The 24468-nt window shown below is 43.5% G+C and overlaps 1 protein-coding gene across 1 annotated transcript in view; it reads left to right on the forward strand.

Annotated features, from left to right (window-relative positions):
- The window catches only part of LOC115481905 (corticotropin-releasing factor receptor 1-like), a 288268-nt gene that overhangs the window by 26457 nt on the left and 237343 nt on the right, over positions 1 to 24468 (forward strand). Inside the window, 1 exon segment of the mRNA XM_030221359.1 lies at positions 22367 to 22448. Coding sequence (XP_030077219.1) covers positions 22367 to 22448 — 82 coding nt within the window.

Here is a 24468-nt window from a genome sequence, read left to right on the forward strand (position 1 = left end):
CCTTCCCTTGGGTGTTGAGCCCCCCAAATCCCCCTCAAAACCCACTGCCCACAAGTCTACATCATTACTATAGCCCTAAGAGGTGAAGGGGGGCACCTACATGTGGGTACAGTGGGTTTGGGGGGGGTTGGACGACTAATAGCATTAAGCAGCACAATTGTAACAGGTAGGGGGGGGGATGGGCCTGGGTCCACCTGCCTGACGTCCACTGCACCCCCTAACAACTGCTCCAGGGACCTGCATACTGCTGCTTGGGAGGAGGGTATGACATTTGAGGGTGAAAGTAAAAAGTTGTGAAACATCATTTGTTGTGGTGGGAGGGGGTTAGTGACCACTGGGGGAGTCAGGGGAGGTCATCCCCGACTCCCTCTGGGGGTCATCTGGTAATTTAGGGCACTTTTGGGGGCCTTATTCGTAAAAAAACAGGGTCCAGGAAAAGTGTCCTAAATTCTAGCTCAAAACTGTTCCATTATCGGCGAAGGGCGCCCATCTCTGTTCGCCCGATAACCACGCCCCAGTTCCTCCTTCGACACGCCTTCGACACGCCCCCGTCCACTTTGTCCGCATCCGCGACGGAGTGCAGTTGAAAGCGACCCAAATTCGGCTTTTGATTATACCGCGTTATTCGTTTTTGTGAGATAAACGCCCATCTCCCGATTTAGGTCGGAACTTGGGCGTTATTCTCGTTCGATTATAAGCAGGACAGTAAACTCCAGTTCTTCAGATGATATTTGAGTGTCTTCCCATAATGTTTGATTCTTTTTCTAGTCAGTATGTTATGAATGACGTGGAGAGGCATAATCGAACAGGGTGCCCAAGTTTTCCTGAGGGCGTCCTTGCAGGACGTCCCCGCGAAAGGGCAGGGAAACCCGTATTATCGAAACAAGATGGGCATCCATCTTTCATTTCGATAATAGGGTCGGGGACGCCCAAATCTCCACATTTAGGTCGACCTTAGAGATGATCGACATAAATGTTGAGATGGTCGACCTTAGAGATGGTTGTCCCTGGTTTTCGGCGATAATGGAAACCGAGGATGCCCATCTCAAAAACGACCAAATCCAACTAATTTGGTCATGGGAGGAGCCAGCATTTATAGTGCACTGGTCTCCCTCATATGCCAGGACACCAACCGGGCACCCTAGGGGGCACTGCAGTGGACTAACTGATGCACTAACTGAACAGAAAAAGCCCTTCCCTTACTGATCCCTTAGCGATTTGGAAAGGAACGGGCATGCATGAAGGAAATCGCATGCAAATGAGCTGCTCACTGTTAGCACATTTGCACATGATTTCCTTCCTAAGGAAGGAAGCCAGTGCAGAGCAGCCAAGCATTATGCAATGCTGCTCTGCACACGCCAAAGACAGCTTCATACATGCAGACAAGCTGCGTGTATAATAGCCATCTACAACCTTAATTAAATTGCCATCTACAACCTTAGAAAAATACAAGTCCAGGTGAAAATGTCCAAGTGCTTGCCAGGGATGTCTTTTTGACTTTTTTTTTTTTAAGTATGGGTGAAGGACGTCCTTTGCTATTCCTCTGTCCCTGCGATGGCAGTTGAAGATGTCCAAAATGTGGATGTTTCTCTGAGAAGGATATCCATGCCTGCTGTGCCTCTGACACCCACTTTATTTATTTGGATTTTGGATCATAAGTAGCAGCAGTGGGATTTGAACTGGCCACCTCTAGATTGCAAGACCAGTGCTCTAACCACTAGGTCACTCCTCTCCACTCTCTTGAAATTTGGATGTCCCTGTGGGGGGCGGGGGGCAGTTGAGGACGTCCAAAATGTTTGAAAGAAGGACGTTCACGCCTTCGCTATGCCTCCGCTGACATACACATACCTCCCATCCCAGGGACCTGCATACTTCTGCAATGGAGCTGAGTATGGCATTTCAGGCTGGCAAAAAAGGTTTTTGAAGTTGTTGTTTTCAGGGTGGGAGGGGGTTAGTCACCACTGGGGGAGTCAGGGGAGGTCATCCCCGATTCCCTCCGGTGGTCATCTAGTCAGTTCATGCTCCTTTTTGAGGCTTGGTTGTAAGAAAAAATTGACCAAGTAAAGTCGCCCAAGTGCTCGTCAGGGACGCCCTTCTTTTTTCCATTATCGCTCGAGGACGCCCATCTGTTAGGCACGCCCCAGTCCAGCCTTCGCTACACCTCCGACACGCCTCCAGGAACTTTGGTCGTCCCTGCGACGGGAAGAAGTTGGGGATGCCCAAAATCGGCTTTCGATTATGCCAATTTGGGCGACCCTGAGAGAAGGACGCCCATCTCCCGATTTGTGTCGAAAGATGGGCGCCCTTCTCTTTCGAAAATAAGCCTGATAGTGAACATCACTTTCTGTGTGTATACTTAGCTCGGAGTGCTGAAAATCATTCTTAGGAAGCCACATGGAAACAGACAGATTTGGAGCTTTTAGGGGCTTTCAGTGCTCAGTCATCACTGATATTTTCAGCCCCTGCACTCTCTGTATTTTGCTGTCATCTCCAGAATTTGTAGCCCTTGATAGCTCTGCATTTTCCCCAGAGATTCCCCTGGGATTTTCTGCCTCTGCACCTGTTACGTTTTACTGGATTAATCTCTGCCATTTTCAGCTTCTACATGTTTGGCATTTTTACAGAGTCTGGCATTTTTTTTCCCTAAAATGCACTGCAGGATTTTGTCTGAACTTTAAATTTAACCCGTAGATGCATAAGTCCTTCCAAGTTTTATGCGCAAATTTTGCTGGTAGATGTTTTGTCTGTGAAATAGTTTTCCTTGGGCAAGCTCTGGGAAATGTTAAAGCCTTGATCAAGAGCTGCACTATTTGGAAATCATGCAAGCAAATGCCATGCAGGCTTTTAGTAGATCCTTGAATCTGCTCCTTCATGTATGAGAGCTGAACCCTCTGAAGGGAAAAAAGAGACTGAGACAGAGATAAATGTGCCTTTGAGCAATGAATCTTGCATCCAGAGATGTATGTGGATGACAGCAGCAGTTTTTTAAAATGTCAGTCGGCGTATATTTCCTCATCTCATTTATTTCTCTGTCTAGAGGGGAAGGCCAATGTGTCATTTAAGAAAATCAAGTAGAAGGTGGTAGGTGCAATATAGACCACTGGCGGTAATAGCTGCAACACAAACTCAGGGCCCATTTTAAACCTGCGTGGGACGGCTGGACAGACAGAACACAGTGCTAAGGGCAAGTAATAAAGGAAGCAGTGAACAGAAGTTTTAGTATTTGCTAGGAATTTGTATTCATCAGCCCACCTTAAAAACTATAGTGGATTTTAACAACACACATTTACCTTATGAATTAACAGGCATATGTTAGAAACTTTTTACTAACACGACTATACCCCTTGCTCATTCATGAAATTTGGAGAGCTAAAGAAGAAAAAACACGCCAGTGGTCGCAAAATGGCAGTACAGCTGCATGAAGCTTGATTAAGTCCTCACACCAGTAGAAGGATGGCATTAGGCTGCTATGCTACGGTGTTAAACAATGAGTCAACACTTCATTCTGCTTTTTATTTTCTGGCCCATATGTTATAGAACGATCTCCCAGGAAACATTCACACTGAACAGTCCCACAGGAAATTAAAAATTTTACTTAAGATGCACTTTTTTGGAATTTGTTTTGGGACATGACCTTTGAGTTGGATGCTCTGGTCCAATGCCTGTTGTTACATAGTAACATAGTAGATGACAGCAGAGAAAGACCTGCACGGTCCATCCAGTCTGCCCAACAAGATAACTCATATGTGCTACTTTATGTGTATACCTGACCTTGATTTGTATCTAGCCAAAAAAAACCCACACAAAGTGTGGAGGTGCACTTGATCCCCACGAAACAAGTAGGAGAGAACAAAGGAGGGGTGGGGAAAATAGGCTCTATCCAAACAATGTATCTGCAATTTTCAGGGCACAGACTGTAGAAGTCTGCCCAGCACTAGCCCCGCCTCCCAATCACTAGCCCCGCCTCCCACCACCGGCTCTGCCACCCAATCTCCGCTAAGCTTCTGAGGATCCATTCCTTCTGATCAGGATTCCTTTATGTTTATCCCACACATTTTTGAATTCCGTTACCGTTTTCATCTCCACCACCTCCTGCAGAAGGGCATTCCAAGTATCCACCACTCTCTCCGTGAAAAAATACTTCCTGACATTTTTCTTGAGTCTGCCCCCCTTCAATCTCATTTCATGTCCTCCTAGTTCTACCGCCTTCCCTTCTCCGGAAAAGGTTCGTTTGCGGATTAATACCTTTCAAATATTTGAACGTCTGACTCATATCACCCTGTTTCTCCTTTCCTCCAGGGTATACATGTACAGGTCAGCAAGTCTCTCCTCATACGTCTTGTAACTCAAATCCCATACCATTCTTGTAGCTTTTCTTTGCACTGCTTCAATTCTTTTTACATCCTTAGCAAGATATGGCCTCCAAAACTGAACACAATACTCCAGGTGGGACCTCACCAACAATTTATACAGGGGCATTAAAACCTCTTTTCTTCTGCTGGTCACACCTCTCTCTATACAGCCTAGCAACCTTCTAGCTACGGCCACCACCTTGTCACACTGTTTCGTCGCCTTCAGATCCTCACATACTATCACCCCAAGATCTCTCTCCCCGTCCGTACATATCAGACTCTCACTGCCTAACACATACGTCTCCCGTGGATTTCTACTCCCTAAGTGCATCACTTTGCATTTCTTCGCATTGAATTTTTTTTTTGTTACATTTGTACCCTGTGCTTTCCCACTCATGGCAGGCTCAATGTGGCTTACATGGGGCAATGGAGGGTTAAGTGACTTGCCCAGAGTCACAAGGAGCTGCTTGTGCCTGAAGTGGGAATCAAACTCAGTTCCCCAGGAACAAAGTCCACCACCCTAACCACTAGGCCACTCCTAGTGGCAAACCTTAGACCATTCTTCTAGCTTCTGCAGATCCTTTTTCATGTTTTCCACTCCCTCCCTGGTGTCCACTCTGTTACAAATCTTAGTATCATCTGCAAAAAGGCAAACTTTACCTTCTAACCCTTCGGCAATGTCACTCACAAATATATTGAACAGAATCGGCCCCAGCACCAATCCCTGAGGCACTCCACTACTCACCTTTCCCTCATCCGAGCGAATTCTATTAACCACCACCCTCTGGTGTCTGTCCGTCAACCAGTTCCTAATCCAGTTCACCACTTCGGGTCCTATCTTCAGCTCGTCAGGTTTATTCAAGAGCCTCCTGTGGGGAACCATGTCAAAAGCTTTGCTGAAATCTAAGTAGATTACGTCTATAGCATGCCCCTGATTCAATTCTCCGGTTACCCAGTCAAAGAATTCAATGAGATTCGTTTGGCACGATTTACCTTTGGTAAAACCATGTTGTCTCTGATCTTGCAACTTACTTGCTTCCAGGAAATTCACTATCCTTCCCTTCAGCATCGCTTCCATTACTTTTCCAATTACCAAAGTGAGGCTTAGCAGCCTGTAGTTTCCAGCTTCTTCCCTATCACCACTTTTGTGAAGAGGGACCACATCCGCCATTCTCCAATCCCACGGAATCTCTCCCGACTCCAAGGATTTATTAAACAAATCTTTAAGAGAACCTGCCAGAACCTGTCTGAGCTCCCTCAATATCCTGGGGTGGATCCCGTCCGGTCTCACGGCTTTGTCCACCTTTAGATTTTCAAGTTGTTCATATACCCAGTTTTCAATGTGATAACTGCTTTGTAGGAGTGATACTTTCCAGTTTTAACTATTGCTGTTCTTTTCAACAATATGAATTTTGTTTGTAAATTGCTTTGACTTGCTAAAGTAGTATATCATGACTAGAATAAACATAAACATATATTGTAACTATCCCAGGTTAATTTTCATGGGGGGGGGGGGGGGTGGTTACAACTCCAACAGCAAAGATGCAAATGTTTGAAATTCATCTTCGGCCTCCGTGGCTGTGCTGCTGTGATAGGCGCTGTTGAAATCCACTTCGGAGTCTGACGTCGTTGTACGTTGTACGTGCTGCGACGTCAGACTCCGAAGTGGATTTCAACAGCGCCTATCACAGCAGCACAGCCACGGAGGCCGAAGATGAATTTCAAACACCGCGGGGCGGCTGGCGGGGGTTTGGGGTCCCCCGCCGGCTGAAGAAGATGTTTTTACGGCAGCGGCAGGTGGAAGCACACCTCGGCTGGCGGGGGTTGGGGTCCCCCGCCAGCAAAAGTAAGAACGGCAGCGGGGGAGAGTTGATGGCGGTAGGGGGGTCCAGGGCAAAATCTGCGGGGGCCCAGGCCCCTCAGGCCCCACGCAGATACGCCCCTGGTCTGACAGTGTTATTTTGCAGGCCCACCCTCAACCCTCGCTCAGGGTATCACAACCAGATAGAGTACAAAACTCTGCTTTTATACACAAAGCTTACACAAAGCTCTTAACCATGAAATTCCCATAACGGTAGCTACATTGCTAAGGGTCTATCAGCCAACTAGGACCGTTAAGATGTTCCTAATTTTCAATAAGGCCAGTTATTTGATATTTGAGAACATATTTTCTCAGTAGCAGTAACTGCAGCTCTTTGCGAAATGCCCCCTTCCTGTCAGTGTGTGATTACTTTGCATCGGCCTTGTCCTTGCACACTCCCTCCTCCCGACCTCCCACCCCATCCTTAAAAATGAAATTCCTGTTGGCTAGCAGCACCTCCAGGCCCCCTAGTCCCCATTCACAGCATTTCTAAAAGAAGCAGGAGCAATGCCCTCCACACCACTGACTTGAGAAATGGCAGTGCCTGACCCCATCCTAGGATGTACCAAGCAGGGTCAAGTCTGCTAAATAAGGGAATTTTCTTTCCTTACTTGGTAGTGTGGGTAGAGACTACCAAAGAGATAAATTCCCTTATTTGGTGGACTGAACCCCAATTGGTGCATCCAATTTTTCAAGCTAACAGTGGAGGAGTGGCCTAGTGGTTAGAGCACTGGTCTTGCAATTCAGAGGTGACTGGTTCAAATCCCGCTGCTGCTCCTTGTGATCTTGGGCAAGTCACGTAACCCTCCATTGCCTCAGGTACAAACTTAGATTGTGAGCCCTCCTGGGACAGAGAAATATCCAGAGTACCTGAATGTGACTCACCTTGAGCTACTACTGAAAAAGGAGTGAGCAAAATCCAAATAAATAAATAAACAGTGGGAGGGAATACTGAGTGGGTTGGGTGGCAAGACATGGTGCTACTAGACACCATAGACTGTATTTTTAATTTCATGGGCAGAGGCACTAGCAGAAAGCTGTTGGGGGCAGGGGGATTGGATCAGGGAGCATTAAAATCCCCTCAGACCTCGCAGTATATTTTTCGTGTTAACTCACCCAGTACATATCAGTGCATAGCTGAAAATTTTCTCTGCCTTGCTATGGACTGAGAGTCTCCTTTGTATGTATTTTAATTGGCTGCACACTAATTTCTACTACAGGAGTTAATTCAGGTGTTGAACCCCTTTTTGTAACATTCACCTGCTAATGCCCCCATTGAGCCCTCAATAACCTTGCAATTCTGACTACCAGAGCTTTCTGCATCAGTCACTTTGTTGGTTATATGGATATTACAACATTCGGTAATGGGAGAGAGTAAAAATTCTGAATTAAATATGGAATCTTATGAATCACAGGAAGATGACAAAGCCTGGACCAACTTACTAGCAGAGATGGCTGAGGTCACCAATTGTAATGACATCTACGCATGCTCAGGTCAGGGGTGTGATTTATGAAGAAAGTGAGAGGTGGAGCAAACCTGGTGGCACAGCAGGCACCTCCTCACCAGAAACCAATTTGTTCAGTGCCAGCAGGTTGGTAGTGGCCAGGTACCTGTCAGGCAGGACAATGGAGACTTACACAACCAGATTTTGGGCAATGTCTTCGTTGGTTTTGGTAGTGGTGTAGGGATAATAAGGTGATTAGCTAATAAGCTAATTGGCTAATAATTACTCTTTTTAGAGCTTGTGGCTTGTGTCATCAGTTTGGAGTATGATTTTGACCTAAAGTGGTCCCAGAACAAAGAAAAGGGTTCTCATGAAAGTTTTGCTGGCAATATGAGAGAAGAATGCCACAATTTGGAAATATATTACCATTTATTTATAATATATAATAGAAGGATTGATATATTAGTATGGCAAAGCAATAAGGAAAACTTATCACAAGACGTATCAGAGAGAGAGAGATGGTAGTGGTTACAGTACTGGTCTTGAAATCCAACTCACCTTGAGCTACTACTGAAAAAGGTGTGAGCAAAATCCAAATAAATTGGGGTGTAATCATCAGTATATATATTTGCATCTTGTTTGCCATAATTACGTACTATTTTTATATATCTACGGGGGATGCACAAACATGCTCCTAAAAAAATTGCAAACTGCTCAGAATACAGCAGCTGGACTCATCTTCGGCAAATCGAGATTTGAAAGTTCGAGACCGTTGTGTGAAAGGTTGCACTGGCTTCCTGTGAAGGACCGCATCACTTTCAAGATCTGCGCATTGGTGCACAAAATCATCTATGGAGAAGCCCCTGCCTATATGGACACTCTTATTAACCTGCCGCCCAGGAACTCCCAAAGGTCATCTCGCTCGTACCTCAATCTCCACTACTCAGCTTTTAGTGGTCTCAAATATAAGACCATCTATGCTTCCTCTTTCTCTTATCTCAGCACTCAATTGTGGAACGGGCTGCCTCGAGAAGTCAAAATCACTCCAGATCACCCGACCTTCAAGAAGCGACTCAAGACCTTCCTTTTTGGCAGAGCATATGCTGTGAGCCCGTCTGGCGCCACATCCTTCTGATCCACGACTTTCTCAGTGATAAATTATCACCCCTCCTCTCTCCCTTTTCTCTCCTCAGTTATTTCTCTTTCCCTCTTTCTCTCTTGTGACCTTGTATACTGTACTTTGTACTATTGTTTGTTTTAATAACTATTGTACGCCACATTGAGCCTAGCGGGAATATTGTGGGATATAAATGCCATAAATAAATAAGAATATATACGTTGGCATTATTCCTTTATTGGGGACAGCCTAGCTAGGACCAAGATGACCACTTTAAGCACAGTCATATCTCTGGCCAAACCAGGGGCATAGCCAGACCTGACTTTTTTTTTTTTTGGGGGGGGGGGGGGGGCAGAGTTAACATGTGGGGCACTAGGCATATATGTGTGAGTAGTGCTTCATATACTCCTAAATAATACCTTAGAGTGCACTTGATAATGGATTTCTAAGTAAAAGCTTTGTCCTGCATAAACATAAACCACGTGCACACATATGGAAACCTTGGAAACACTGACATTTTTAAATGAAATTGCATTATCCTATAACTTAAACTTTGCCATTATAGTAGAGTTGAGTCTGGTCAGTCTCTCAGTACTGACCATTTAACCCTACTCTCTCTTTTAACCAGTTTTGAATCCTATTTTGTATCACATGAGGGTCTGTCCATGTTCTGCATTTGTGACTGAGGTGACAGATTCTGCTAGCATGTAGTGTCTGTGTAGGAATGAGTAACAGTCCAGCTTGTTCCAGTTTTCCAGTAGCAGGTGTATTAGTGCTCTAGGGTCCAGTGTAATGGGAAAGAGAAATGGGACTTGATATACCACCTTTCTGAGGTTTTTGCAACTACGGTTTACATATATTCAGGTACTTATTTTGTACCAGGGGCAATGGAGGGTTAAGTGACTTGCCCAGAGTCACAAGGAGCTGCAGTGGGAATCAAACTCAGTTCCCCAGGATCAAAGTCCACTGCATTAACCACTAGGCTACTCCTGTCTTTTCATAGGTGGGTTAGGGCTGTTGTGTGTTAAGTTTTATGTATAGGTTTTAAGTGTCTTTTTGCAGGGTTTTGTGTTATTTTATAAAGTGCCTGACCCTTTTTTGAAAGCAGGCTCTGGGGCAAACAAAAACCTTTTCAGCTTTAAGCTTGTGCTGTTCTATCTTGAGGTGATGATCACAATTTGAATATTTTTGTATGGTGAGTTGTAAGGGGGATAAAGCACTTAAGCGACTAGGAGAACCACATCAAACACAATACTATCTTAATGCGGTTCATCCTAGCCAGTTAAGTGCTGAATATCATACAAGCTATGTTTTAGAGAGCCATGTATGCCTCGATATTTAATGCAGGTGCATGGACATGACTTGGCATTGAATATCTGGGAATAAAGCCAGCAGTGGTCAGCAAAACACTGACTGCCGCAAGCTTGAATATCAGACCCAAATTGTCTGCTGGAGAGGGGTTACGTTGCTGATACTGAGATGAAACCAGAATCCGATTTGATTTTGTATGGCAAATTCTATGGGGAAATGCTCTAGTTCAGCTCTGCACTCACTGGTGCATGAAGAAGGCTCCTGTGGATGCAGAATATGTGCTTGAATTGAACACTGTGACAATGCAGAGTCAGGGGTCAGTATATTTTATGTTAGAGTCCCAGGAAACATAATTTAACTCAAAACATTTTTGTTGCGTATAATCAATGTTGGCAGGTTTGTTTTTTTTTGTTTGTTTGTTTTGTGTAGCTTGGGAATATAAATTGCATTCTTTTTTTTTTTCCAGGGACAACTGCCTGACTAGTGTTTAGATCAGGGGTTCTCGGGACACACCTAGCCAGTCAGGTTTTCAGGATACCCACAATGAGTATGCAGGTGATATGTACTACCTCCATTCTATACAAATCTATCTCATGCATATTCGTTCTGGATATCCTGAAAACCTGACTGGGTTGAGAACCCCTCGGTTAGAATGAGGGGACCTCCTCACCCTCCTTCCTGATCACAGTTTTTGATATGCTGGCTTTATATTCAGCATTTTACTCTGGTGCGTATGTGTGCTTGTTGTTTTTTTTAATAGCCATAATGAATGTATGAGATGTATATATGCAAATGATATTCAAAGGTACTAAGCCACACCCTTTGCCCCCCCCAAATGAAACAGACTACGCCCATGTCATTCAGGATAGTGTGGCCCCTGACAATGTTTCAAGCATTTTCATGACAGTTCTTTTAGCTATTTTGCTACCAAATTCTGGAATTCAATTCCAGTTCAAATGCTTGAATTTTTGGAAAGGATTGAAAACTCAATTGTTTAGCAAATATTTATTTAATTGTCTTAGCTGTGTTTGTTTTGATTCTAATTGAAAATAAGTGGGATATAAATGCCAGTCACCACCAGGAACGCCCCCCCCCCCCCCCGTCAGAATTACCACCAGGAGCACGTGTTACCCCAGCAGCAGTACATACTGTAAGAACATAAGCACTGCCATACTGGAAAAAGACCAATGGTCCATCAAGCCCAGCATCCTGTCTCCGACAGTGGCCAATCCAAGCTTCAAGGACCCCCCCCCCCACACACACACACAATTTTTTTTTAATAATGTTCAATGGACCTTTCCCTCAGGAATCTGTCCAAACCCCCTTTATACTCCGTAAGGCCAGCTGCTGTCACTACATTCTCCGGCAACGAGTTCCAGAGTCCAACTACACGCTAAGTAAAGAAAAACTTTCTCCTGTTTATTTTAAATCTACCCTATTCTAGCTTCATCTTGTGTCCCCTGGCTCTATTGTTGTTTGAAAGTGTAAACAAACGCTTCACATCTGTCCACTCTACTCCGCTCATTATCTTGTAGACTTCTATCATATCACCCCTCAGCCACCTTTTCTCCAAGCTGAAGCCTTTCCTCATCCCTTTAATCATTTTCGTCGCCCTTCTCTGCACCTTCTCCAATTCCTTTATATCTTTTTTGAGATGCTGCGACCAGAATTGGACACAATATTTGAGGAATACAATGGCATTATAACATCCTCGTGTTTGTTTTCCATCCCTTTCCTATTAATACCCAACAATCTGTGCGCTTTCTTAGCTGCCGCTACATACTGAGCACAAGTTTTTAACGTCTTATCCACAATGACTCCCAGATTCCTTTCTGGGTCTGTGACTCCTAACGCAGAACGTTGCATGACATAGCTGTAATTCGGGTTCCTCTTACCCACATGCATCAATTTGCACTTGCCAACATTGAACTTCATCTGCCACTTGGACGCCCAACCCCCAGTCTTGCGAGGTCCTCCTATAATCTTTCATACTCCTCCTGCGACTTGACGACCCTGAATAATTTTGTATCATCTGTGAATTTAATTACCTCACTAGTTACTCCCATCTCTAGGTCATTTATAAATATGTTAAAAAGCAGTGGTCCCAGCACAGACCCCTGAGGGACCCCACTAACAACCCTTCTCCACTGAGAATACTGACCATTCAACCCTACTCTTTGCTTCCTATCTTTCAACCAGTTCTTAATCCATAGTAATACCCTACCTCCAATCCCACGACTCTCCAGTTTCCTCTGGAGTCTTTCATGAGGCACTTTGTCAAACGCCTTTTGAAAATCCAGATGCACAATATCTACCGGCACCCCAGTGCCAATTTGGTACACACTACCTGCATGTTAGCCCTCCCGCAGCTTTGTAAAAGGGCCCCTTAACAAGAAGTTAAGGAGGCAGTGATGATTTTTACTGCCATTCACTAACTTAGCCATGCAGTGATAACATCAAGACTGGAATACTGCAATGCACTATACAATGGTATGACTACAAAGGGCCTGTACCAGCTCCAGTTGATTCAGAATGCAGCAGCAAGACTGATAGAAGGTTGCAAGCGATATGACCATATCATACCATTTTTGCAAAAACTTCATTGGCTACCAGTACAATACAGGGCTAAATTCTATGTCGATCTTCAAGGCCCTGAAAGGGAATGGCCCCGAATATCTGAAGAACAGGAAGATCCTCCACACACCGCCAAGGACGCTAAGATCCTCCCAAGGACTTTCACTAACTACACCCTCTCCAAAAGACATTACACGATGTGATACCCAAAAGCGAGCCTTCTCCGGAGTAGCCACCACACTCTGGAATGCACTGCCTGAAAGGCTGCGCTTAACACAAGACTATCTCTACTTCAGGAAGCAGGTGAAAGCTTGCCTCTTCAACCAAGCCTTTAATGGAAGAAGTAACTAACTCGTTAGTCTCACTTGCACACACAAGGAGTGGTGCTTCTGTGGTTTTCTGTCCTTTTTTTAATCTGCCAGTTTTTATTTGATTTGAACGAGAAAAGAAGCCCATGCAAGCCTCTGAGCACCAGTGATGAGGAACAAAGCAAAGCCAAAGGTGAAAACACATATTCAGGGGCATTTTCGAAAGAGAAGGGTGCCCATATTCTGACAGAAATTGGGAGATGGGCGTCCTTCTCTCAGGGTTGCCCAAATTGGTATAATCGAAAGCCAAGTTGGGGTGCCCTCAACTGCAGTCCATCGCGGGGATGACCAAAGTTCACAGGGGCATGTTGGAGGTGTAGCGAAGACAGGGCTGGGGCATGCTTAAGAGATGGGCGTCCTCGGCTGATAATGGAAAAAAGAAGGGCGTCCTTAATGAACATTTGGTCGACTTTACTTGGTCCATTTTTTCTTGCAACCAAGCCTCAAAAAGGTGCCCAAACTGACCAGATGACCACTGGAGAGAATCGGGGATGACCTCCCCTTACTCCCCCAGTGGCCACCAACCCCCTCCCACCCTTAAACTTTTTTTTTTTTTTTTTTGCCAGCCTCAAATGTCAAACCCAGCTCCATGACAGCAGTATGCAGGTCCCTGGAGCAGTTTTAGTGGGTGCAGTACACTTCAGGCAGGTGGACCCAGGCCCATCCCCCCCTATCTGTTACACTTGTGGTGGTAAATGTGAGCCCTTCAAAACCCAATCGAAACCCACTGTACCCACATGTAGGTGCCCCCTTCACTCCTTAGGGCTATGGTAATGGTGTACAGTTGTGGGGAGTGAGTTTTGGGGGGGTCTGGGGGGCTCAGCACCGAAGGTAAGGGAGCTATGCACCTGGGAACAATTTAGGAAGTCCACTTCAGTGCCCCCTAGGGTGCCCGGTTGGTGTCCTGGCATGTGAGGGGGGCCAGTGCACTACGAATGCCATTATGGCCGAAAGCCGGGGACGACCATCTCAACATTTAGGTCGACCATCTCTAAGGTCAACCTAAATGTTGAGATTTGGGCGTCTCCGACCGTATTATCGAAATGAAAGATGGACGCCCATCTTGTTTCAATAATAGCGGTTTCCCCGCCCCTTCTCGGGGCCGTCCTGCGGGGATGCCCTCAGGAAAACGTGGGCGCCCCTTTCAATTATGCCCCTCATTGGCACCTATTTTCTGCATTTAAATATAAGCTTTTGAAGTGAATTTTTTTTTTCGAAAGCTTACATTTAAGGAGCAAAAGAACAGCGCTGATGTGTGCCTGCACTTCAGGGTTTGAATGGGCATGCACACAAGAGCTTTGCTTACCGCAAAATTCTTGTGCGCATGCGCCAGACACATTCCTCCCCTTTGCACAGTACGCATGCTGTTAACATTGATCGTTGGGAAGTTATTTTGGTGCGCTGGTTCCATGGTATTTTCCGGTGCTGTTCCCTATAGCGCTGGAGTTCTGAACATCAGCTCATGAGACCCTCAAAACCTTGTACAACTCCTGTCCACTGCTATCTACTGGTGGAAAAAAAAAGTTATTACTCTTCTTACTCTAAGGTGGCCCCTGGTTTATGCCCAGAGACTGTATTGAGGGAAGAAGCAGATGATATGGCCTCCATTCCATCTACTATCCCCTCCTCTCCCTTACAGATACTAGAGATCTTATGTAAAGAATTATTTAGTTTGGGATCAACAGATGCTAGGAAGTTAGTCCAGGTACGCTACATTCTCCACTCAATCAATAAGTCGGACCACCTTTACTTAGAAGTAGGGCTGCATTTCGATTACAACTTTTTAATCATGATTCATCACAGAATTAAAGGTATTATATTGTATTTATTTATTTATTACTGTGGCTGTTTGTGACTCTGGGCAAGTCACTTAATCCTTCGTTGCCCCAGGTAGTCCCACCCCGAGCGAACGCCATTTCTAGGGGGAAAAGAAAACCTCCGGAAATGGCTTGCTTGGCGGTAACCCGGCAGTAATTGGGCATCACCGTGTTAGCGCGGGAGCCCTTATCGTCACCTCAGTGAGTGACAGTAAGGGCTCTCCGTCGCATGGCCATTTGGTAAGAGTTCTCTTGCCAAAAGGCCATGTGTATCTGAGGTCTTTTTACCCACTGTGGTAAAAAGGGTGCTGGCGTGTGGGAAAAAACAGCCCCCACCGCCAGCACAGGGCCCTTTTTCACGCAGCTTGGTAAAAGGGTCCATAAGTACCTGTATATAATATGTAAACCACTTTGATTGTAACCACAGAAAGGCAGTATATAAAAGCCCAACCCCTTTCCTTTTCCCTGAAGGACTGATAATCTCTCTCCCTCTCACCCCCAGATCCAACTTCTCCCTCTCCTCTTCCGCCAGGTACATTATCTCCTTTTCTTTCCTGAGTTCCATTATTTCTCGCTTCCCTCCCTCTCTCCCCATTGTCCTCCCTCCACTGCACTCTCATGAGCAGCAACACACACTTGGTGGTGCTCGCCACCAAGCTTTTCTCGTGGGTGTTGGAGCTCACTGCCTCAGTCCTAGCTTTCACTGGTGGCTCCTCCAGTTCTGCTTGCAGGTCTGCAGTTCACTCTCCTCCTCTCACCTGGGGTTTGGCATCTGTCTCCTCTCAATCCTCCCCCACCCCTTACAAGACTACCATAAAGTTGATCTTCTGTTGTTCCCCGGCAGTGGCAGAGTTGCACGTATTCTGCCTGCAACCTGATAGGAAGCTTTCCCTCTGGCCTGTCCCGCCTCCTCTGATTTCACTTCCTGTTTCTGCATGGGCAGGATAAGTCAGAGGGAAAGCTTCTGACCAGGCCACAGACAGCATATGTGCAACGCTGCCATTACTGGGAACCAACAGAGTTTCAGCTCTAGGCTCATAAATCTAAGCAAATGAATGGCAGGCTTACATTTATGAGCATAACTTTTATGTTCCTAACTTAAGACCAATTTTCAGCTCAAATTTTAGGCTTTTAACTTTGGCTGAAAATAGGGCTCAGCTTTTGTTTTTTAATATTGGGCCAAACTGCCCTGTCCCCAAAAACTACCCCTATACAAGATACCCCATCCCAAAAGCTATACCTGCAAGTGTGCCACCACCCCACAAATTGCCCCAACCCCAAAAACGACATCCTGAAGCTGCCCCTAAACCTCACCAACTGCCACACCGCCCTGTATACTGCCCCGCAGTCAAAAAAAGGATGAAACCAAGTATAGAGTACTTCAGCTCTAAACAGCAGTAAAATGACTATTTTGGACTAGATGGGGGTAATCTGCTGAAAGCAGCAGTTTACAACCCTAACCACCCTACTAAGTAGAGCAAACAAGCCATTTCAGTCTTTATCTGCCATCTATTACTGTGCTGTTACAGTACTATGGCAGTTCCATTTTTGTTTCAAATGAAAGCACATTCGTAATCATTTCTTCCTTCTCTCTCTCTGTTCTTGATTACTTTTCTCTTTTATATACATTTGCAGGAGAATCCAAGTGACATTTTCTGTCATCCTGCTGAAAAGTGAAAGGCTGTATACAAGTTACATTCATATTGCTTCTTCTTTGAATAGCTCTATTAAGTGAAAATGAGTCCAGTGGGACCATTAAACACCATTAACTCCAGTTCCACTATTCCTCTCGTTCATTCTGTCTTCCTATCTCTGTCTTTGCATCTCCACATTAGTCTCTCTCCATCTCTCTCACTGATGCACTCGCTCTCTCCCCTTCTTGCTCTCTGTTTCTCTCCATCTTTCCTTTAAGTATTGATATCACAAAGTGATTCATCATTCAACTTGAAGGCAAAAAGCTCAATGCTTATATTTTGTTCTTTTTCTGTCATATATTTTTGTGATGCTATTTCCCAGCTTAGTTGGAGCCAGAGTTGGGAAATGGTACCACAAGCTTTCATTCTCAAATATCTAGGATTTTTTTTTCTCCTTCCTCTTGACTAACTTAGGGGGTCTTTTACTAAAGCTTAGCTTGAGTTATCTGCATCAAGGCCTGTTTTATTCCTATGGGTCCTGCTGTAGATAACTTGAACTAAGCTTTAGTAAAAGACCCCTGTAGCTTGGGTACAGTCCTCTTCAGGGAACTTCCTAGTATCATTCCTACTTAATTATTTAAAATATTTATAGTCCACATATATACAAATCTATGCAGATTGCAGGATATACAATTTGCCTCACCCTAATCCACGTCAATATAAATTCAGTGCTACTCAGCTGTTCCTCTCAATCCTCTGTACTCAGTAGAGCGTACTTCACCATTCTATCATTAGTCCAAATGGCTGTTGAAATTAATGGCATTTAATTTCTTCCAAACAGAAACCAGTATGAAAATATTTTTAATTGTTTACCTGGCCCTTGGGAGGACTCCAGGAGGTCGGGGCGGGTCCATCGCACGATTGCACATCCGGCATGAATTGCGTTGTTCCAGACCGCTCCTAGTGAATGGGACGCCAGACATTGTGGGCGAGAAAAGCCCCGGGATTCCTGAGGCCTATAGGAGCCCGGGGAACGCTGATAGTGAGGGCGTAGCGTCGAAGGATGCACTGACATCATCAGTGACGTCTGCAGTGAATGTGCAGTGCCCCGTTTGGGTCCAGTGGTTCTGGTCTTGAAATGGAGCATCGGGACCACTGAAGCACCAATGTTTCATTAAAAATATGACAGGGAGACTTGTTGTGACCCGTGGAAGGGTCAAATTATAAAAATAAGATGGCGGCCAAAATGGGGGGTTGTGCACAATTGCGCATTCGCGAGGCATGCGCCTGTTGCACATTTTTAATTAATATACCCCGGAGACTGCTGGGAGATGCAGGGAGTTTTGGAAACATCCTTGGTTGCCAAATTGACCAGAAACGGCGTGAATTTCGGCGCGGGCGCAGTACAGTTAAAGGAGACCTGTACTGACACCTGGAAATCTAAAAAGTATTAAAAATACATTTTAAAAGTGTTTGCATGAGTTTTAATGCTAGAATTCAGGTGCAGGAAGCCTATACTTGCTTGCCATGGGGTTATGAAAGCTTAGATTTTATGCAAATTAGTCCGATTTTATGAAGTTCCAGTTTGGCTATTTGGTGGTTAAATTTAATGGAATCGTTTATAGAATAAACATTAGGGCAATGCTCTGATCTGTGTTATGCAATTAAAATCCAAAAATGAAGGTTTTATATAGTGTTTTTAACCTAAAATGTACAATAGAATGTCAATATGGAAATGTGTTCTGAAAGGGAGCTTCCTGATTGGCTGCACTGCTCTAGTCAGGGACTTAACTAGTGACAGTTGGTGAGAGAAGATCTGCGTCCTGATGTCTTTCAGTGAGAGATTTGAAAGGAGGGAATAAATGAAAGTTTGAGTGAAATAATAAAAGAGTGATTGAGAATAGTTTAACTGAAAGTACTGAGATTATATAGAGATTTGTACTGAATCCAAGAGGTTTTGATTTCTCTCCTGAGAGACAGAGCTTGTACTTCACAGGCTTGTTCTGAAACAATTAATAGTAGTTAATATTAAAAATAGTTAGAATACTATTTGAAAAGTATATTTTGTTCTGAAAAGTGCTGGAAAGCATTAAATATCAATAGCCCTTCAGTGGGTTGAAGTAGTTGAAATAGGAATTGATATGATATTGTTTCTGAAAGATCTCTTTTGAGATGTAAAGATATTTTTAAAAGTATTTATTGAAACCCAATAGATTAATATCTGAAGTCTGAACTAGATAGATAATTAAATTATCTGATCTTAGAAAAGTAAAGAGAGGATTTAATTTAAACCAAACCTCTTAATGCTGTGTGAATCCAATGTGGCTGTGTGTGTGTGTGAGTGATATGAGCACATGTGATCTTCAAGAATTCAGCAAATTCCTGGAAAAAGACCTGGTCTCTCCATAGGCAGATTTAGAATTTAAATGTTTATTAGGACAGGTCAGGAAATTAGTCACAGGGAAAAAATTAAATGTATTGTATTTATATTAGAATATTTAGTCCAGGCTCCTGTGACAGGCAGGCTTACTTTAGACACACACTGCAGGAAGATAGATTCTTTCCCTTTATTTTCTTTTGAAGAATAAGTTTAGGGAGAAGATCAAGACAAAGACAACCAAGACAGATGAAATTTTCCAAAAGTCAAGAAAGCTGGAATTTATGCTAAGTACAGGAGAAAAATTAATTCTACTAGATTGAGAAACTGAGAGACACTGTACATTTACATTAGTTACTCATACTTACCTTAAGGAACTGAGGACCTGACGAGAGAAAAAGAAAAGTTAAATTAGTTTAATTACTTATTGATAATACAATTGATCTGTGATATCATTACTTAATACTTATCTTAAAAGTAATTCCTATAGAAGAAATAAAATTGAATTAAGTAAAATTTTAATAAGAATATTTATGCACGATTTACGAACAGTTTATGTGCAATACTTGTAGTTTTAGTAATTGTATTGATTTCTATAAGAGAGAGAGAGAACTATTTTAGAATGTAGACCTGGATCCAGGAGGGATTTTAATTATTTATAATATTTATCATATTTATGGTTTTAAATGTTTTTAACTAGTTATAGAAAATTCTGACTGCAATATAATCATTAAGTGCACTTTAATAAATAACTTATTTATATTTACTAGTGTATGTTCCTTGAATTTATGTAAACTAAATTAATTCTCTTTACAGAAATCAAAATTTACCTTAACAATTTTCATCCGGTAATAACTTTTTAAGGATGATGTTTTCTTATGTTCACTCTGTATTCTGTGGGTTAAATACAGTTTAGGTCTCGGCTACATACACCACTACAAATAAAAAAAAAGTTAATTGAGCAAACTGTGTGAAACTCACATAGAAGGTGACATAATAAAAAAAGTCCACATATCTACAAATCGATGCAGATTGCAGGATATACAATTTCCTCACCCTAATCCACGTCAATATAAATTCGGTGCTACTCAGCTGTTCCTCTCAATCCTCTGTACTCAGTAGAGTGTACTTCACCATTCTATCACATTAGTCCAAATGCCTGTTGAAATTAATGGCATTTAATTTCTTCCAAACACAAGGGCATTGTTTAACTTGCAAAGTTCACTAGGCAAATTATTCTACTACATCAGAGGACTAGTAATGGAGAACATATGATCCCTAGCTTTCAATGTCCTAACAGCTTTCACAGAAGGTGCAGTCAGCCTCTCCTGGTTCTCAGTGAATGGAAGATCTGGTCCAGGGACTACAACTTCCATTGGGTTTTCCACAATGAATATGTATGAGACAGATTGGTGTGCACTTCCTCATTGGTATACAAATCTATTTCATGCATATTCATTGTGGTTATCCAGAAAACCTAATGGGACTTGGTGTACCTCGAGGACTGGGTTGAAATGGCCTGCCTTAGAAAAATTCTCACCACCAGTGCCCTGGCCCTCTCTTATTTATTTAGATTTTTCTCTCACCTTTTTTGGTAGTAGCTCAAGGTGAGTTACATTCAAGTACTCTGGATATTTCTCTGTCCCAGGAGGGCTCACAATTTAAGTTTGTACCTGAGGCAATGGAGGGTTATGTAACTTGCCCAAGATCACAAGGAGCAGCAGTGGGATTTGAACTGGCCACCTCTGGATTGGAAGGCTGGTGCTCTAACCACTAGGCCACTCCTCCACTCCACTCTCTTGCATCTAGAGTACCCATCAAATTCAAAACCTTGTTTATGTAATCCCAGACTCTGACTCAGGGGATTTGCTGGGGAAGCACTATATAAAGTTGAAGGTTCATATAGGGCACTTTATACCTTGCTCCAGCCCTAACACAAACTGGTCTAACCTTTGTCTTCCCTACCCTGATTGTTACAAACTTTGCTTGATCTTCTCCTTCCCCACCACCAACCATTCTCTGATTGGTAGGATGAGTGGCATCTCACTATCATATCGGCTTCTCCTGCCACAGGGTCAGTGTTGTAGTATAAGCTGCAGGATCTATGTGGCTTATATCATGAAAGTGGGCAAGTGTAGGAGAGGCAGGTGATGAGGCAGGATGCATCACTCCTCCTGTTAACCTAGGGGTTGTATTACAAACAGAAGGAAGGGCAAGGCAGAATTTATTATTTTTTATTTATTAGGATTTATTTAACACCTTTTACAAGAAATTCACCCAAGGTGGTGTACAGCAAGAACAATCTGGACACAGACAATAGACAATTTCAGTAGAAAAAATATTCAAATAACAATACATATTCCCCTGGAAATCAAAGCATATTCAATAACGATGCTCATAATTAGTTAACAAGCAAATCAGCGCTGATAATTGATGTAAACAATCAATTATCAGCACTAATTGGCATTAATTAGAATTTACGTGCACTAGCCGCTAAGCGTATTCTGCAAAAGCGGTGAGCATAAATTCTAATGCACTCTGCTGAAAAGGGGGCGTGGCTATGGGTGGGCCATGGGTATTCCAGAAAAGTACATGTAGGGTTTTAGAGTACACCTGCTCTGCACCTAACTTATGCACCAGGATTTACAAGTTTTACTTGGCGTAAATGGCAGCGCTCATGGCCGCTCAGCATATTCTATATACTGTGTGGAAATTTAGGCTTACTCTATAAAGTACAGCTAAAGTAAGGCATATGGTATATTTATTTATTTATTTATTTGATACATTTGTATCCCACATTTTCCCACCTATTTGCAGGCTCAATGTGGCTTACATAGTACCGTAAAGGCGTTCGCCAAGTCCGATAGAGAAACAAATACATGGTGATGTTGTGGTCGATCAAGGTTCAGGCACAATGGGGATCGAAGAGAGGAGAGGTTATATAGTGTCCATTACGAGCTTTGGTTTTGCTGTGTTGCAGAGTGTAGGCATTTATGTTGGGTCGGTAGGGTATGCCTTTTAGAACAGGTTGGTTTTTAGTGATGTCCTGAAGTTTAGATAGTCGTAGGTTGTTTTCACAGCTTTTGGCAGTAATTTTATAGAATACTTGTGTAGTGAGTTAACTTGCATGCCAGGATTTACATCAGTTTTCAGCTGGCATAATTCTTCATGCTCAAAGTTGGACGTGGGATTCCTCTCTAAGCACTATTTTATAAAGATCACTCAGCTCAAAACACCCTTTGTAGAATAGCTTTTAGCGCGGCTTTTCCCAACGCCTAAATTTGAGCACCATTTACTGAATCTGGTCCTTTATCTCTCTATGCCTTGGTTTCTTCACTGTAAGTGAGTAAAGATAGAATTCTTGCGAGTGTATTTACAGGTGTCCCACACAATAACTTGTTACATTAACACTGTCTTCCTTGCCAGCCTAAAGTCAAATTAAGCAGTCCATCCTTGGCATTTGCTAAGCTTATGACCATATGTTTGTTTGTTCCTTTTCTCTGTCTGCAGGTATTGCTTTTCCTGTGGATGCATGTGTTCCCCAGCTCAGCTCAGCTGTGTGAGCAACTCCCTCCCATCACCAACATCACAGGTACGTTCGTCCATATCGTCTCTTATACCAGCTTGCAAGATGGCACCTGAGACTCTAAGCCTGGTGATTGTAATGCTGATTTCAAGAGAAGATACAGAAATGGAGTTTCTTTTTAATACAAGTGGGCTATCAACGTAACCGAGAATCAAAGGAAAAATACCTTTGTGGACTGCCAAAGCGGTCTTGATACTTCACCGAGACAGCTTTGGCAGTCCATGAAGGTTTTATGTTATGTTGATAGCCCACTTGTATTAAAAAAAACTCCATTTCTGTGTCTTCTCCTGAAATCAGCATTACAATCAGCAGTACATTATAAGACTCCTGAGGCAGGCGCTTAGGCGTTTTTGATGTTTTTCAATAAAGACTCTTAACCACCTATGCGTCTCCTTCGTTGTTTGGGAAGAGCCAATCCTCCCTACTCCTTCTCTGTTCCGATTGTTTTGCGAAGGGATCAAGTGCACCTCATAAGTACATAAGTAATGCCATACTGGGAAAAGACCAAGGGTCTATCGAGCCCAGCATCCTGTCCACGACAGCGGCCAATCCAGGCCAAGGGCACCTGGCAAGCTTCCCAAACGTACAAACATTCTATACATGTTATTCCTGGAATTGTGGATTTTTCCCAAGTCCATTTAGTAGCGGTTTATGGACTTGTCCTTTAGGAAACCGTCCAACCCCTTTTTAAACTCTGCTAAGCTAACCGCCTTCACCACTGTCTCCGGCAACAAATTCCAGAGTTTAATTATACGTTGGGTGAAGAAAAATTTTCTCCGATTTGTTTTAAATTTACTACACTGTAGTTTCATCGCATGCCCCCTAGTCCTAGTATTTTTGGAAAGCGTGAACAGACGCTTCACATCCACCAGTTCCACTCCACTCATTATTTTATATACCTCTATCATGTCTCCCCTCAGCCGTCTCTTCTCCAAGCTGAATAGCCCTAGTCTCCTTAATCTTTCTTCATAGGGAAGTCGTCCCATCTCCGCTATCATTTTAGTCGCCCTTCGCTGCACCTTTTCCAATTCTACTATATCTTTCTTGAGATGCGGCAACCAGAATTGAACACAATATTCAAGGTGCGGTCGCACCATGGAGCAATACAACGGCATTATAACATCCTCATACCTGTTTTCTATACCTTTCCTAATAATACCCAACATTCTATTTGCTTTCCTAGCCGCAGCAGCACACTGAGCAGAAGGTTTCAGTGTATTATCGACGACGACACCCAGATCCCTTTCTTGGTCTGTAACTCCTAACGTGGAACCTTGCATGACGTAGCTATAATTTGGGTTCTTTTTTCCCACATGCATCACCTTGCACTTGCTCACATTAAACGTCATCTGCCATTTAACCGCCCAATCTCCCAGTCTCGTAAGGTCCTCTTGTAATTTTTCACAATCCTGTCGCGATTTAACAACTTTGAATAACTTTGTGTCATCAGCAAATTTAATTACCTCGCTAGTTACTCCCATCTCTAAATCATTTATAAATATATTAAAAAGCAGCGGTCCTAGCACAGACCCCTGAGGAACCCCACTAACTACCCTTCTCCATTGTGAATACTGCCCATTTAACCCCACTCTCTGTTTCCTATCCTTCAACCAGTTTTTAGTCCACAATAGGACATTTCCTCCTATCCCATGACCCTCCAATTTCCTCTGTAGCCTTTCATGAGGTACCTTGTCAAACGCCTTTTGAAAATCCAGATACACAATATCAACCGGTTCCCCTTTGTCCACATGTTTGTTTACTCCTTCAAAGAATTGAAGTAAATTGGTCAGGCAAGATTTCCCCACACAAAAGCCGTGCTGACTCGGTCTCAGTAATCCATGTCCTCGGATGTGCTCTGTAATTTTGTTTTTAATAATAGCCTCTACCATTTTGCCCGGCACTGACGTCAGACTCACCGGTCTATAATTTCCTGGATCTCCCCTGGAGCCTTTTTAAAAAATGGCCGTTACATTGGCCACCCTCCAATCTTCCGGTACCACGCTCAATTTTAAGGATAAGTTGCATA

Source organism: Microcaecilia unicolor, chromosome 12, assembly GCF_901765095.1.
Source record: "Microcaecilia unicolor chromosome 12, aMicUni1.1, whole genome shotgun sequence".
Taxonomy (NCBI): domain Eukaryota; kingdom Metazoa; phylum Chordata; class Amphibia; order Gymnophiona; family Siphonopidae; genus Microcaecilia; species Microcaecilia unicolor.